General features: G+C 44.6%; 1 protein-coding gene across 6 annotated transcripts in view; it reads right to left on the bottom strand.

The window, feature by feature from the left end:
* LOC129869505 (sex comb on midleg-like protein 2) overlaps positions 1-17,998 on the bottom strand; it is a 77,031-nt gene that overhangs the window by 53,584 nt on the left and 5,449 nt on the right. For 3 of the 6 annotated variants that reach the window (XR_008761955.1, XM_055943970.1, XM_055943973.1), the window contains exons 2-7: positions 13,414-13,529; positions 12,517-12,570; positions 12,236-12,306; positions 11,415-11,649; positions 5,004-5,092; positions 2,937-3,180 (exon numbers count right to left, since the gene is read on the bottom strand). Coding sequence is in view for 5 of the 6 variants with exons in the window: in XM_055943970.1 (XP_055799945.1) it covers positions 2,937-3,180; positions 5,004-5,092; positions 11,415-11,649; positions 12,236-12,306; positions 12,517-12,570; positions 13,414-13,435 (715 nt within the window). In the remaining variant the exon portion in view is untranslated. Of the gene's footprint in view, positions 1-2,936; positions 3,181-5,003; positions 5,093-11,414; positions 11,650-11,707; positions 11,765-12,235; positions 12,307-12,516; positions 12,571-13,413; positions 14,017-17,998 lie in introns of those variants that run through there. The other 3 variants (XM_055943972.1, XM_055943975.1, XM_055943974.1) reach the window with 3 other exon arrangements.

The raw sequence follows: 17,998 nt of genomic DNA, 5'->3' as shown, positions 1-17,998 counted from the left end.
TAGAGAACTGCTGCTACCAGACTAATGGTTCCAACACTAAGACTGGAGACCCATAGAGAACTGCTGCTACCAGACTAATGGTTTGAACACTAAGACTGGAGACCCATAGAGAACTGCTGATACCAGACTAATGGTTTGAACACTAAGACTGGAGACCCATAGAGAACTGCTGATACCAGACTAATGGTTCCAACACTAAGACTGGAGACCCATAGAGAACTGCTGATACCAGACTAATGGTTCCAACACTAAGACTGGAGACCCATAGAGAACTGCTGATACCAGACTAATGGTTTGAACACTAAGACTGGAGACCCATAGAGAACTGCTGATACCAGACTAATGGTTCCAACACTAAGACTGGAGACCCATAGAGAACTGCTGCTACCAGACTAATGGTTCCAACACTAAGACTGGAGACCCATAAACTGCTGATACCAGACTAATGGTTCCAACACTAAGACTGGAGACCCATAGAGAACTGCTGCTACCAGACTAATGGTTTGAACACTAAGACTGGAGACCCATAGAGAACTGCTGCTACCAGACTAATGGTTTGAACACTAAGACTGGAGACCCATAGAGAACTGCTGATACCAGACTAATGGTTCCAACACTAAGACTGGAGACCCATAGAGAACTGCTGCTACCAGACTAATGGTTTGAACACTAAGACTGGAGACCCATAGAGAACTGCTGATACCAGACTAATGGTTCCAACACTAAGACTGGAGACCCATAGAGAACTGCTGCTACCAGACTAATGGTTCCAACACTAAGACTGGAGACCCATAGAGAACTGCTGATACCAGACTAATGGTTCCAACACTAAGACTGGAGACCCATAGAGAACTGCTGCTACCAGACTAATGGTTCCAACACTAAGACTGGAGACCCATAGAGAACTGCTGATACCAGACTAATGGTTCCAACACTAAGACTGGAGACCCATAGAGAACTGCTGCTACCAGACTAATGGTTCCAACACTAAGACTGGAGACCCATAGAGAACTGCTGCTACCAGACTAATGGTTCCAACACTAAGACTGGAGACCCATAGAGAACTGCTGCTACCAGACTAATGGTTTGAACACTAAGACTGGAGACCCATAGAGAACTGCTGCTACCAGACTAATGGTTTGAACACTAAGACTGGAGACCCATAGAGAACTGCTGCTACCAGACTAATGGTTTGAACACTAAGACTGGAGACCCATAGAGAACTGCTGATATCAGACTAATGGTTCCAACACTAAGACTGGAGACCCATAGAGAACTGCTGCTACCAGACTAATGGTTTGAACACTAAGACTGGAGACCCATAGAGAACTGCTGATACCAGACTAATGGTTTGAACACTAAGACTGGAGACCCATAGAGAACTGCTGCTACCAGACTAATGGTTTGAACACTAAGACTGGAGACCCATAGAGAACTGCTGCTACCAGACTAATGGTTCCAACACTAAGACTGGAGACCCATAGAGAACTGCTGCTACCAGACTAATGGTTCCAACACTAAGACTGGAGACCCATAGAGAACTGCTGATACCAGACTAATGGTTCCAACACTAAGACTGGAGACCCATAGAGAACTGCTGCTACCAGACTAATGGTTCCAACACTAAGACTGGAGACCCATAGAGAACTGCTGCTACCAGACTAATGGTTCCAACACTAAGACTGGAGACCCATAGAGAACTGCTGATACCAGACTAATGGTTCCAACACTAAGACTGGAGACCCATAGAGAACTGCTGCTACCAGACTAATGGTTCCAACACTAAGACTGGAGACCCATAGAGAACTGCTGCTACCAGACTAATGGTTTGAACACTAAGACTGGAGACCCATAGAGAACTGCTGCTACCAGACTAATGGTTCCAACACTAAGACTGGAGACCCATAGAGAACTGCTGCTACCAGACTAATGGTTTGAACACTAGCTAATACAACAGTTTGAGCCAGCAGCATACCACCCTGCATACCACTGCTGGCTTGCTTCTGAAGCTAAGCAGGGTTGGTCCTGGTCAGTCCCTGGATGGGAGACCAGATGCTGCTGGAAGTGGTGTTGGAGGGCCAGTAGGAGGCACTCTTTCCTCTGGTCTAAAAAATATCCCAATGCCCCAGGGCAGTGATTGAGGACATTGCCCTGTGTAGGGTGCCGTCTTTCGGATGGAACGTTAAACGGGTGTCCTGACTCTCTGAGGTCATTAAAGATCCCATGGCACTTATCGTAAGAGTAGGGGTGTTAACCCCGGGTGTCCTGGCTAAATTCCCAATCTGGCCCTCAAACCATCATGGTCACCTAATAATCCCCAGTTTACAATTGGCTCATTCATCCCCCTCCTCTCCCCTGTAACTATTCCCCAGGCCGTTGCTGTAAATGAGAACGTGTTCTCAGTCAAATATTGGGAAAATAGAAAGTAGGCTTAAATTGACCAGGGAATCCAAAGGGGAGCACTCCACGCTGAATTTACCTCATCAACACTTTGATTAGTGGAATCAGGGGCATATTCACTAGGAACCAAACAAGGACCTACCAGAATTGGTCCAATAGAAACGCGTCTTTGCAAAACATTTAGCTCAGTAATGAATACACCCCAGGTGTGTCGTGCTTTGGGTCCCCAGGACCAGGATGAAGAATTACCGGGAAAAACAGTTGCTGAGGATTTCTGACTAGTGTGGACCAGATCTGTATTTAATGTCATAACAATGAACCAGACCTGTAACGCCCCCTAGAAGAGGACAAGTGGATGACCTACTACACTTTGGGAAATATGTTGATTTAAGAACTCTTTCATGCCTCGTACTCTGGAATGTCTTTGTACTTTTACATTGTTTTAAACTGTTCAAGATATTTGTTCCAGCAAAATCAATAAATCCATCCATCAACCAACCAATGAATGAACAGGATGAAGACAGGACTCCACTCACCACTGTTGCCAGGCCTCTGCAGGCTGTGTTCGGTAACAGAGCACCATCCAACAGGGAAGAGATCTCTGGAGTGGTGTTGACACCAGTAGTCAAACGCCCCCCTCCACCCGTCAAACATCACAAACACTTCGTCCCCCTTCACCTCTCCGATGGTAGCAGGGCAGATGAGGTAGGGGTTCTTCTTATCTACTGCTTCCAGCTTCATCCCTGGTTTAAAGTTATTCTGGGACAGCGGTGGAGGCTCCTACACAGAGAGAAAGAAACACAATGACACACAGAGAGACACAATGACACACAGAGAGAAAGAAACACAACGACACACAGAGAGACACAATGACACACAGAGCGAGAGAAACACAATGACACACAGAGAGACACAATGACACACAGAGCGAGAGAAACACAATGACACACAGAGAGACACAATGACACACAGAGCGAGAGAAACACAATGACACACAGAGAGACACAATGACACACAGAGAGAAAGAAACACAATGACACACAGAGAGACACAATGACACACAGAGCGAGAGAAACACAATGACACACAGAGAGACACAATGACACACAGAGAAACACAATGACACACAGAGAGACACAATGACACACAGAGAGAAAGAAACACAACGACACACAGAGAAACACAATGACACACAGAGAAACACAATGACACACAGAGAGACACAATGACACACAGAGCGAGAGAAACACAATGACACACAGAGAGACACAATGACACACAGAGAGAAAGAAACACAATGACACACAGAGAGACACAATGACACACAGAGAGAAAGAAACACAACGACACAGAGAGGCACAATGACACACAGAGCGAGAGAAACACAATGACACACAGAGAAACACAATGACACACAGAGCGAGAGAAACACAATGACACACAGAGAGACACAATGACACACAGAGCGAGAGAAACACAATGACACACAGAGAGACACAATGACACACAGAGAAACACAACGACACACAGCATGCATCATGGACACGTCTCCCTGTCAGGAATGCCATGCCACGGTTGCCCTTAGTTTGAAGATGTAATCTGGAGATAGGTGTTTTCTCCATCTCTTTAGCGATCATCCTCTAATTCCACTGATTTTAAAACGTGACCCTCCAGAAAGTAGAGAGCAACACCGATGCAGCTCCAGCATTCAACAGGATTACCAACAGACTGACCAGCTCCAATAGACAGAAGCCTTCTACATGGCAGACCAATCCGAACTTCTCTCTCGGCACGTCCTGCCCACTCATCAACCAATCATGGCTAGTGGGAAGGTTCTCACCTTTTTCTGTGGCTTAAACAACAAGGCTCGTAATTTAACAATGTTATTCGTATTTACAGATGGTATTCATGTTCATTCTTAAGGCACATGAAAGTTCACATGTTTGAGAAGACATTTATAACCAAAAAATGCATTTTGATAAGAAATATATTTTTTACGTTCAAATGGCTCTCCTGTGAAGTTGTGACTTGTGACATACGCCTAGCTTCCTGAAATCGGGTCACAAAGCAATCATTCAATAGAAATAAATGAATTGGGTCAGAATCTATGGGTTTCACGTGACTGGGCAGGGATGCAGCCTTGGGTGAGCATGGGAGGGCATAGACATACCCACTGAGGAGCGAGACCCCAGCCAATCAGGATACCTTTTCCCCACAAAGGGGCTTTATTTCACACAGAAATACTCCTCAGCACCCCCCTACATGATTCCATAGTTTTGATGTCTTCACTATTATTCTACAATGTAGAAAACAGTGCAAATATAGAAACCCCCTGGAATGAGTAGGCGTGTCCATCCTTTTGAATTGTACTATATATTTTCAGGTCTGTGTAGTTTTTTAATCTATAAAAAGGTTGGGTACCTTTTTAATCTCCACCGAACAAAAATATAAAACGCAACATGTGAAGTGTTTGTCCCAAGGTTTTTTAATAATAAGTGACATCAATAAGGGATCATAGCTTTCACCTGGATTCACCTGGTCATGGAAAGAGCAGGTGTTCCTAATGTTTCATATACTCAGTGTCTGGGTTACGGTTTGCGTACCTTTTTAAAAGCGGTAGCCGGGGCCATCTCTGCTCCATTCAGGGTTCTCAGCAGAAACATGGGCCAAGAAGACGCGTTCATTCTGAAGCCTGCAGAACACAGAATGTTTAGAACGGGCCCAGCATCACAGCCCTTCTGAGGACAAAGGTGATCTGCCTAGCAACTGGAAAAGGCTTAAAGCTACAACAAACAAATCCCATGGCGGAGACCTTAAGTGGATCTCAAATCGATTGTCTGAGGCCAAGTTAACCTCCCCTTTCATGTAAAAAAAAAAAATGTATGACTATCATACTTTTAGGGTAAGAGGATCAATTTGTACATGTACTAAACTGCAATCATTTTTATGTAGGACTGAATTAATGAAAATAAAAAGCTGTTAAAACAGAATTTCCACCTCCAGAAATGAGCCAAATAACATATTAGTAAAAATGATGTTTAAATTATCTTAACATATTGGACCATGCATATAGTCGTGGCCAAAAGTTTTGAGAATGACACAAATATTAATTTTCACAAAGTCTGCTGCCTCAGTGTTTTTATATATTTTTGTCAGATGTTACTATGGAATACTGAAGTATAATTACAAGCATTTTATAAGTGTCAAAGGCTTTTATTGACAATTACATGAAGTTGATGCAAAGAGTCAATATTTGCAGTGTTGACCCTTCTTTTTCAAGACCTCTGCAGTCCGCCCTGGCATGCTGTCAATTAACTTCTGGGCCACATCCTGGCTGATGGCAGCCCATTCTTGCAAAATTAATGCTTGGAGTTTGTCAGAATTTGTTGGTTTTTGTTTGTCCACCCGCCTCTTGAGGATTGACCACAAGTTCTCAATGGGATTAAGGTCTGGGGAGTTTCCTGGCCATGGACCCAAAAATATCAAAATCAAATGTATTTATATAGCCCTTCTCACATCAGCTGATATCTCAAAGTGCTGTACAGAAACCCAGCCTAAAACCTCAAACAGCAAGCAATGCAGGTGTAGAAGCACGGTGTCTAGGACACCTGCCTGCTGCCATTCCTGAGCAAGCTCTGTACTGGTGGTGCCCCGATCCCGCAGCTGAATCAACTTTAGGAGACGGTCCTGGCGCTTGCTGGACTTTATTGGGCGTCCTGAAGCTTTCTTCACAACAAGTGAACCGCTCTCCTTGAAGTTCTTGATGATCCGATAAATGGTTGATTTAGGTGCAATCTTACTGCCAATAATATCCTTGCCTGTGAAGCCCTTTTTGTGCAAAGCAATGATGAAGGCATGTGTTTCCTTACAGGTAACCATGGTTGACAGAGGAAGAACAATGATTCTAAGCACCACCGTCCTTTTGAGGCTTCCAGTCTGTTATTCAAACTCAATCAGCATGACAGAGTGATCTCCAGCCTTGTCCTCGTAAACTTGTCAATAATCAACTGACTGGCTTTCTTGATGTCTATAGTATTCCCTCTGGTTTCCGCTCAGGTTATGGATGTGTCACTGCAACCTTAAAGATCCTCAATGACGTCACCATCGCCCTTGATTCTAAGCAATATTGTGCTGCTAATTTTATTGACTTGGCCAAAGCTTTTGATACGGTAGACCATTCCATTCTCGTGGGCCGGCTAAGGGGTATGCTGTGTTGTCATGTGTTGCTGCCTTGTTATGTTGTCTTATGTTGTCTCTTTATGCAGTGTTGTGTCTCTCCTGTTGTGGTGTGTGTTTTGTTTTGTATTTATTTTGTATAGATTTTTTCTTTTGAATCCCAGGCCCCCGTCCCCGCAGGAAGCCTTTTGCCTTTTGGTAGGCCGTCATTGTAAATAAGAATTTGTTCTTAACTGACTTGCCTGGTTAAATAAAATAAAAAATATAGGCTACAGTCGTGGCCAAATGTTTTGAGAATGACATTAATTTTCACAAAGTCTGTTGCCTTAGTTTGCATATACTCCAGAATGTTAGGAAGAGTGATCAGATGAATTACAATTAATTGCAAAGTCTCTCTATGCCATGCAAATGAACTGAATCCCCCAAAAACATTTCCACTGCATTTCAGCCCTGCCACAAAAGGACCAGCTGACATCAAGTCAGTGATTCTCTCGTTAACACAGGTGTGAGTGTTGACAAGGACATGGCTGGAGATCACTCTGTCATGCTGATTGAGTTCGAATAACAGACTGGAATTTTCAAAAGGAGGGTGGTGCTTGGAATCATTGTTCTTCCTCTGTCAACCATGGTTACCTGGAAGGAAACACGTGCCTTCATCATTGCTTTGCACAAAAAGGGCTTCACAGGCAAGGATATTGCTGCCAGTAAGATTACACCTAAATCAACCATTTATCGGATCATCAAGAACTTCAAGGAGAGCGGTTCACTTGTTGTGAAGAAGGCTTCATGGCGCCCAATAAAGTCCAGCAAGCGCCAGGACCGTCTCCTAAAGTTGATTCAGCTGCGGGATCGGGGCACCACCAGTACAGAGCTTGCTCAGGAATGGCAGCAGGCAGGTGTGAGTGTATCTGCACACACAGTGAGGCGAAGACTTTTGGAGGATGGCCTGGTGTCAAGAAGGGCAGCAAAGAAGCCACTTCTCTCCAGGAAAAACCTCAGGGACAGACTGATATTCTGCAAAAAGGTACAGGGATTGGACTGCTGAGGATTGGGGTAAAGTCATTTTCTCTGATTAATCCCCTTCCCGATTGTTTGGGGCATCCGGGAAAAAAGCTTGTCCGGAGAAGACAAGGTGAGCGCTACCATCAGTCCTGTGTCATGCCAACAGTAAAGCATCCTGAGACCATTCATGTGTGGGGTTGCTTCTCAGCCAAGGGAGTGGGCTCACTCACAATTTTATCTAAGAACACAGCCATGAATAAAGAATGGTACCAACACATCCTTCGAGGGCAACTTCTCCCAACCATCCAGGAACAGTTTAGTGACGAACAAGGCCTTTTCCAGCATGATGGAGCACCTTGCCAAAAGGCAAAAGTGATAACTAAGTGGCTCGGGGAACAAAACATCGATATTTTGGGTCCATGGCCAGGAAACTCCCCAGACCTTAATCCCATTGAGAACTTGTGGTCAATCCTCAAGAGGCAGGTGGACAAACAAAACCCCACAAATTCTGACAAACTCCAAGCATTGATTATGCAAGAATGGGCTGCCATCAGTCAGGATGTGGCCCAGAAGTTAATTGACAGCATGCCAGGGCGGACTGCAGAGGTCTTGAAAAAGAAGGGTCAACACTGAAAATATTGACTCTTTGCATCAACTTCATGTAATTGTCAATATAAGCCTTTGACAGTTATGAAATGCTTGTAATTATACGTCAGTATTCCATAGTAACATCTGACAAAAATATATAAAAACACTGAAGCAGCAAACTTTGTGGAAATTAATATTTGTGTCATTCAAAACTTCTGGCCGCATCTGTACATGATCTTCGGGGCATTGGCAAACACAATGTAAGTCATTTATGTACCCATAATACATCTGTTAATCCTACATCTATTGTAAGCAGTAATCATAAGCCTATAAACCAGAGTTACACTGTTAGCACTGAGGCGGTGTTCAATAGTAGGAAGACCACCTTATGCAGCTCACCCTGCACTATCAGCTTCAATGTAAATAACATGAGTAAGTCTACCTCTGATAAGCTTCCAAGTAAAGCATTAAAAACAATCAAGCAACCCAGAAAAGTGCTAAAGAATAGCCCATATTAACATACGTAGCCTAAGAAACAAGGTCCATGAAGTCAATAACTTGCTTGTAACAGATGACATTCATATTCTGACTATCTCTGAAACTCACTTAGAGAATACCTTTGATGATACAGTGGAAGCAATACATGGTTATAACATCTACAGAAAAGACAGAAATGCCAACAGAGGCGGTGTTGCGATCAATATTCAGAACCCCATTCCTGTAAAGCTTAGAGACGATCTAATGTTAAATACTGTTGAAGTAATATGGCTACAGGTTCATCTGCCTCACCTAAAGCCCATTCTGGTGGGAAACTGCTATAGACCACCAAGTGCTTAAAGTCAGTATCTGGATAATATGTGTGAAATGCATGGGTGACTTAAATATTGACTGGCTTTCATCAAGCTGCTCACTCAGGAAAAAATTGGTCTGGTTAACCTACCCAGTGGGTTAGGGTAGAGTTCTGGTTCTGGTTAACCTACCCAGTGGGTTAGGGTAGAGTTATGGTTCTGGTTCTGGTTAACCTACCCAGTGGGTTAGGGTAGAGTTATGGTTCTGGTTCTGGTTAACCTACCCAGTGGGTTAGGGTAGTTATGGTTCTGGTTCTGGTTAATCTACCCAGTGGGTTAGGGTAGAGTTATGGTTCTGGTTCTGGTTAACCTACCCAGTGGGTTAGGGTAGAGTTATGGTTCTGGTTCTGGTTAACCTACCCAGTGGGTTAGGGTAGAGTTCTGGTTCTGGTTCTGGTTAACCTACCCAGTGGGTTAGGGTAGAGTTATGGTTCTGGTTCTGGTTAATCTACCCAGTGGGTTAGGGTAGAGTTATGGTTCTGGTTCTGGTTAACCTACCCAGTGGGTTAGGGTAGTTATGGTTCTGGTTAACCTACCCAGTGGGTTAGGGTAGAGTTATGGTTCTGGTTAACCTACCCAGTGGGTTAGGGTAGAGTTCTGGTTCTGGTTCTGGTTAACATACCCAGTGGGTTAGGGTAGAGTTATGGTTCTGGTTCTGGTTAACCTACCCAGTGGGTTAGGGTAGAGTTATGGTTCTGGTTAACCTACCCAGTGGGTTAGGGTAGAGTTATGGTTCTGGTTAACCTACCCAGTGGGTTAGGGTAGAGTTATGGTTCTGGTTAACCTACCCAGTGGGTTAGGGTAGAGTTCTGGTTCTGGTTCTGGTTAACATACCCAGTGGGTTAGGGTAGAGTTATGGTTCTGGTTCTGGTTAACCTACCCAGTGGGTTAGGGTAGAGTTATGGTTCTGGTTAACCTACCCAGTGGGTTAGGGTAGAGTTATGGTTCTGGTTAACCTACCCAGTGGGTTAGGGTAGAGTTCTGGTTCTGGTTAACCTACCCAGTGGGTTAGGGTAGAGTTATGGTTCTGGTTCTGGTTAACCTACCCAGTGGGTTAGGGTAGAGTTATGGTTCTGGTTCTGGTTAACCTACCCAGTGGGTTAGGGTAGTTATGGTTCTGGTTAATCTACCCAGTGGGTTAGGGTAGAGTTATGGTTCTGGTTCTGGTTAACCTACCCAGTGGGTTAGGGTAGAGTTCTGGTTCTGGTTCTGGTTAACCTACCCAGTGGGTTAGGGTAGAGTTATGGTTCTGGTTCTGGTTAATCTACCCAGTGGGTTAGGGTAGAGTTATGGTTCTGGTTCTGGTTAACCTACCCAGTGGGTTAGGGTAGTTATGGTTCTGGTTCTGGTTAACCTACCCAGTGGGTTAGGGTAGAGTTATGGTTCTGGTTAACCTACCCAGTGGGTTAGGGTAGAGTTCTGGTTCTGGTTCTGGTTAACATACCCAGTGGGTTAGGGTAGAGTTATGGTTCTGGTTCTGGTTAACCTACCCAGTGGGTTAGGGTAGAGTTATGGTTCTGGTTAACCTACCCAGTGGGTTAGGGTAGAGTTATGGTTCTGGTTAACCTACCCAGTGGGTTAGGGTAGAGTTATGGTTCTGGTTAACCTACCCAGTGGGTTAGGGTAGAGTTCTGGTTCTGGTTCTGGTTAACCTACCCAGTGGGTTAGGGTAGAGTTATGGTTCTGGTTCTGGTTAACCTACCCAGTGGGTTAGGGTAGTTATGGTTCTAGTTCTGGTTAAACTACCCAGTAGGTTAGGGTAGAGTTCTGGTTCTGGTTCTGGTTAACCTACCCAGTGGGTTAGGGTAGTTATGGTTCTGGTTCTGGTTAACCTACCCAGTGGGTTAGGGTAGTTATGGTTCTGGTTCTGGTTAACCTACCCAGTGGGTTAGGGTAGAGTTCTGGTTCTGGTTAACCTATCCAGTGGGTTAGGGTAGAGTTCTGGTTCTGGTTAACCTACCCAGTGGGTTAGAGTAGAGTTATGCTTCTGGTTCTGGTTAACCTATCCAGTGGGTTAGGGTAGAGTTCTGGTTCTGGTTAACCTACCCAGTGGGTTAGAGTAGAGTTATGCTTCTGGTTCTGGTTAACATACCCAGTGGGTTAGGGTAGAGTTATGGTTATGGTTCTGGTTAACCTACCCAGTGGGTTAGGGTAGTTATGGTTCTGGTTCTGGTTAACCTACCCAGTGGGTTAGGGTAGTTATGGTTCTGGTTAACCTACCCAGTGGGTTAGAGTAGAGTTATGCTTCTGGTTCTGGTTAACATACCCAGTGGGTTAGGGTAGAGTTATGGTTCTGGTTCTGGTTAACCTACCCAGTGGGTTAGGGTAGTTATGGTTCTGGTTCTGGTTAACCTACCCAGTGGGTTAGGGTAGTTATGGTTCTGGTTCTGGTTAACCTACCCAGTGGCGGCTGCAGCATGTCCCCATTCTTTTCACAGGTTCCTATAGGCTGGATGTCTGAGGAGTCGACCAGCCTCCAGAAGTCATTGGTGTTGTCACTGCCATCCAGCCGAAGACGCAGACGCACACCCGTCATGCCCATCACCGTGGCGATGCACACCGAGGTGGAGTTCCGAGGGTCATGGACTTCCAGCTTCATCCCCACCTTGAAGTCACTGGAGGGAGGGACTCTGGACTGGAGAGAGACAGAAAACTCACTGCAGAGAGACACTGTACTGTCACTTAACTCATACCTGTCTGAAGAAGCTAGGTGGAGCTGGGGTAGATGGACACATACCTGTCTGAAGAAGCTAGGTGGAGCTGGGGTAGATGGACACATACCTGTCTGAAGAAGCTAGGTGGAGCTGGGGTAGATGGACACATACCTGTCTGAAGAAGCTAGGTGTAGCCGGGGTAGATGGACACATACCTGTCTGAAGAAGCTAGGTGGAGCCGGGGTAGATGGACACATACCTGTCTGAAGAAGCTAGGTGGAGCCGGGCTAGATGGACACATACCTGTCTGAAGAAGCTAGGTGGAGCCGGGGTAGATGGACACATACCTGTCTGAAGAAGCTAGGTGGAGCCGGGCTAGATGGACACATACCTGTCTGAAGAAGCTAGGTGGAGCCGGGCTAGATGGACACATACCTGTCTGAAGAAGCTAGGTGGAGCCGGGGTAGATGGACACATACCTGTCTGAAGAAGCTAGGTGGAGCCGGGCTAGATGGACACATACCTGTCTGAAGAAGCTAGGTGGAGCCGGGGTAGATGGACACATACCTGTCTGAAGAAGCTAGGTGGAGCTGGGGTAGATGATGTTTCCTTCAGGTACTCCTCCCAACTGAACGACTCTGAGACAGAAAACAAGAAAGGGTTCGTAGTCCCGACAGACCTACATGTATATATTGATGTAACAGGTGTAAAAAATAGACACTGAAAATTACATTTAATAATTCGAAGTTACTTTGCAGTTAGATCAAATGTTATCCTAGGAACAACACGTTCAAACTTTTAAAAATAGTAAAAGCTAGGGGTCATCTCTCCTAGGAGTCTAAAGTTACCTTTAGCAGGGGTGGGACCTGGAGGAAGGAGACTTCCTGCTTTCTCCTTCTGATCTGAAAACACAAACACATCAACACTGACCACGCCCGTGTTCATAACTAGGTGGAAAGATGGTATTTACCACATATGACTTGGAAAATCCACTTGAACGGCCCTCCAAGTGGTAATTACTAGTGGGAAACTCGTCTACCATCCCTGAGCCACGACTTCTCCCACATGCTGACCTCCGCTTGCTTGCCATTAGCCAATCTGCATTTCTCAACGAGTTCAATGCAAGTGAAGTCATCCACCTCGTAAAACTACTTTACAACTGGAAATGATCACCTTCCCACTTGGTTATGAACACAGCATTAGGCCATATGATGCAATCTTCAACCTAGCCTAGCTTTTAGCTATCTAGCTAAAGTTAGCTGCTCTGTGTAACCTGCTAGCAAGTTAGAGAAACCCCAAAAAACTAAACATGTTTTACTATCACCTAAAACAATGTCACTCCTGTCTTGAATAAAAAGGTTATATTTTGCAATCTCCCAAAATAAATGTAGTCTGACGAAAGAAGGGTCTACTCCATCTCCATCTAGGTCCCGTGTGGCTCAGTTGGTAGAGCATGGCGCTTGCAACGCCAGGGTTGTGGGTTCGATTCCCACGGGGGGCCAGTACAAAAAAGTATGAATGTATGTACTTGTAAGTCGCTCTGGATAAGAGCGTCTGCTAAATGACTTAAATGTAATTGTACCTTGCGCTATAAACACTACTCATGTTGGACCAGTAAGACTGCTGGAAAATGAGGTACACCAGAATTCCATCCATTTGTGTACCCGCCGATAGAATATTGAAATGAGAAATACAATGGCATACCAAATAAGTAGGCTGCAGTGTACATGCTCATGTTTCCTTACCTTTGACTGAAGTCCTGCCCATGATGGCTCCTGGGTAATGTGGTTATTCTACAAGGCAATGGGAATGACAGGCAGGTGGTCCACCCAGTGTGCAACTATGGCCCTGTAGTACTGACCTGGAACAGAAAATATTGATCATATAAGGTAGAAGGCTATAAAATAACAAGGATGTATCCTCTGTAGCAGCAAGTATCCTCTATAGCAGCAGGTATCCTCTGTAGCAGCAGGTATCCTCTGTAGCAGCAGGTATCCTCTGTGGCAGCAGGTATCCTCTGTGGCAGCAGGTATCCTCTGTGGCAGCAGGTATCCTCTGTGGCAGCAGGTATCCTCTGTGGCAGCAGGTATCCTCTGTGGCAGCAGGTATCCTCTGTGGCAGCAGGTATCCTCTGTGGCAGCAGGTATCCTCTGTGGCAGCAGGTATCCTCTGTGGCAGCAGGTATCCTCTGTAGCAGCAAGTATCCTCTGTAGCAGCAGGTATCCTCTGTAGCAGCAGGTATCCAATAAGGTAGAAGTTGTCTGTAGCAGCAGGTATCCAATAAGGTAGAAGTTGTCTGTAGCAGCAGGTATCCTATAAGGTAGAAGTTGTCTGTAGCAGCAGGTATCCTATAAGGTAGCAAGTAGGTGGTGGTGAGGCCCCTGGCAGAGTGGTGCCAGGAAAATAACCTCTCCCTCAACAAAACGAAAGAGCTTTCAGAGATTTCAGGAGACAGCCGAGGGAGCACAGACCATCCATGGGACCACAGTGGAGAAGGTGAAAAGCTTCAAGTTCCTCATCGTACACAACCACACAGACAGTGTGGTGAAGGAAGCTGAAGAAATTCAGCATGGCCCCTAAGACCCTCTTTAACTTTTACAGATGCACCATTGAGAGCATCCTGTCGGGCTGTATCACCACCTGGTACGGCATCTGCACCGCACTCAACCGCAGGGCTCTCCAGGCGGTGGTGCGGTCTGCCCAACGCATCACTGGGGGCAAACTACCTGCCCTCCAGGACACCTACACCACCCGATGTCACAGGAAGGCCATAAAGATCATCAAGGACAACAACCACCCGAGCCACTGCCTGTTCACCCCGCTATCATCCAGAAGGCGAGGTCAGTACAGGTGCATCAAAGCGGGGACCGAGAGACCGAAAAACAGCTTCTATCTCAAGGCCATCAGGCTGTTAAATAGCAATCACTAGCCGGCCTCCACCCAGTACCCTGCCCTGAACTTAGTCACTGTCACTAGCTGGTTACCACCCAGTACCCTGGCCTGATCTAAGTCACTGTCACTAGCCGGCCTCCACCCAGTACCCTGCCCTGAACTTAGTCACTGTCACTAGCCGGCTACCACCCAGTTACTCAACCCTGCACCTTAGAGGCTGCTGCCCTATGTACATAGATATGGAATCACTGGTCACTTTAATAATGTTACTCCACCCTGCACCTTAGAGACTGCTGCCCTCTATACATAGACATGGAATCACACTTTAATAATGTTACTCCACCCTGCACCTTAGAGGCTGCTGCCCTCTATACATAGACATGGAATCACACTTTAATAATGTTACTCCACCCTCCACCTTAGAGGCTGCTGCCCCATATACATAGACATGGAATCACTACACATGCAATAAAGATGTTACATACTGTTTTACACATTTCATATGTATATACTGTATTATAGTCAATGCCACTGACATTGCTCATCCTGATATTTATATATTTCTTAATTATTTTACTTTGAGATGCATGTATTGTTGTGACTTTTTAGATACTACTGCACTGTTGGAGCTAGGAACACAAGCGTTTAGTTAGATATTACTGCACTGTTGGAGCTAGGAACACAAGCATTTAGTTAGATACTACTGCACTGTTGGAGCTAGAAACACAAGCATTTAGTTAGATACTACTGCACTGTTGGAGCTAGGAACACAAGCATTTAGTTAGATACTACTGCACTGTTGGAGCTAGGAACACAAGCATTTAGTTAGATACTACTGCACTGTTGGAGCTAGGAACACAAGCATTTAGTTAGATACTACTGCACTGTTGGAGCTAGGAACACAAGCATTTAGTTAGATATTACTGCACTGATGGAGCTAGGAACACAAGCGTTTAGTTAGATATTACTGCACTGTTGGAGCTAGGAACACAAGCGTTTAGTTAGATATCACTGTTGGAGCTAGGAACACAAGCATTTAGTTAGATACTACTGCACTGTTGGAGCTAGAAACACAAGCATCTAGGTAGATACTACTGCACTGTTGGAGCTAGGAACACAAGCATTTAGTTAGATATTACTGCACTGTTGGAGCTAGGAACACAAGCATTTAGTTAGATACTACTGCACTGTTGGAGCTAGGAACACAAGCATTTAGTTAGATATTACTGCACTGTTGGAGCTAGGAACACAAGCATTTAGTTAGATATTACTGCACTGTTGGAGCTAGGAACACAAGCATTTAGTTAGATATTACTGCACTGTTGGAGCTAGGAACACAAGCATTTAGTTAGATATTACTGCACTGTTGGAGCTAGGAACACAAGCATTTAGTTAGATATTACTGCACTGTTGGAGCTAGGAACACAAGCATTTAGTTAGATACTACTGCACTGTTGGAGCTAGGAACACAAGCGTTTAGTTAGATATTACTGCACTGTTGGAGCTAGGAACACAAGCATTTAGTTAGATACTACTGCACTGTTGGAGCTAGAAACACAAGCATTTAGTTAGATACTACTGCACTGTTGGAGCTAGGAACACAAGCATTTAGTTAGATACTACTGCACTGTTGGAGCTAGGAACACAAGCATTTAGTTAGATACTACTGCACTGTTGGAGCTAGGAACACAAGCATTTAGTTAGATACTACTGCACTGTTGGAGCTAGGAACACAAGCATTTAGTTAGATATTACTGCACTGATGGAGCTAGGAACACAAGCGTTTAGTTAGATATTACTGCACTGTTGGAGCTAGGAACACAAGCGTTTAGTTAGATATCACTGTTGGAGCTAGGAACACAAGCATTTAGTTAGATACTACTGCACTGTTGGAGCTAGAAACACAAGCATCTAGGTAGATACTACTGCACTGTTGGAGCTAGGAACACAAGCATTTAGTTAGATATTACTGCACTGTTGGAGCTAGGAACACAAGCATTTAGTTAGATACTACTGCACTGTTGGAGCTAGGAACACAAGCATTTAGTTAGATATTACTGCACTGTTGGAGCTAGGAACACAAGCATTTAGTTAGATATTACTGCACTGTTGGAGCTAGGAACACAAGCATTTAGTTAGATATTACTGCACTGTTGGAGCTAGGAACACAAGCATTTAGTTAGATACTACTGCACTGTTGGAGCTAGGAACACAAGCATTTAGTTAGATACTACTGCACTGTTGGAGCTAGGAACACAAGCATTTAGTTAGATATTACTGCACTGTTGGAGCTAGGAACACAAGCATTTAGTTAGATACTACTGCACTGTTGGACCTAGGAACACAAGCATTTAGTTAGATATTACTGCACTGTTGGAGCTAGGAACACAAGCATTTAGTTAGATATTACTGCACTGTTGGAGCTAGGAACACAAGCATTTAGTTAGATATTACTGCACTGTTGGAGCTAGAAACACAAGCATTTAGTTAGATACTACTGCACTGATGGAGCTAGGAACACAAGCATTTAGTTAGATACTACTGCACTGTTGGAGCTAGAAAGACAAGCATTTAGTTAGATACTACTGCACTGTTGGAGCTAGGAACATAAGCATTTAGTTAGATACTACTGCACTGTTGGAGCTAGGAACACAAGCATTTAGTTAGATACTACTGCACTGTTGGAGCTAGGAACACAAGCATTTAGTTAGATACTACTGCACTGTTGGAGCTAGAAACAAGCGTTTCGCTACACATGCAATAACATCTGCTAAATATGTGTATGTGACAAAATGTAAGGTAGCAGGTATCTTTTTAGTAGCAGGTATCCTATAAGGTCGCAAGTAGATCTTTAGTAGCAGGTATCCTATAAGGTAGCAGTAATCCTACAAGGTAGCAGGTATCTCTGTAGTAGCAGGTATCCTAAAAGGTATCATGTATCCTAAAAGGTAGCATGTATCATACATTTAGTAGCAGGTATCGTATAAGATAGGAGGTATCTTTGAAGTAAAATGTATCCTATAAGGTAGGGCTGGGTGATATGACGATATATATCGTGTGACGATAGACGTTTTTCTATCGTTTCATATTATTCCCTATCATTTATTTAGTTGTGTCGCAAATCACACTCTTTACGGCAATATTGTGTGGAAGGAAATTTGCAACACAAACAAACATGGAGGAGAGTGAATGTGACACAGAGCAAGGAGACACGGAGCTCGTACCCAAAAGCGGGGCTACTTCGGTCGCATGGACGTGGTTTGGGTATGAAATGTCTGACACGGACCAGAAAAAAGTCCTCTGCAAAATAAGCACCAGGCCGGTCCCGGCAAGAGGCTCAAACACCACTAACCTCTTACCACAAGAATCATGTGAAACAGTACGGGGAGAGTCTACGGATGGATCCCAAAGAAGTACAGTCGAGTGCTCAAAACAAAC

Source organism: Salvelinus fontinalis, chromosome 14 (assembly GCF_029448725.1).
Source record: "Salvelinus fontinalis isolate EN_2023a chromosome 14, ASM2944872v1, whole genome shotgun sequence".
Classification (NCBI taxonomy): domain Eukaryota; kingdom Metazoa; phylum Chordata; class Actinopteri; order Salmoniformes; family Salmonidae; genus Salvelinus; species Salvelinus fontinalis.
This window is presented reverse-complemented; position numbering and strand designations above follow the sequence as displayed.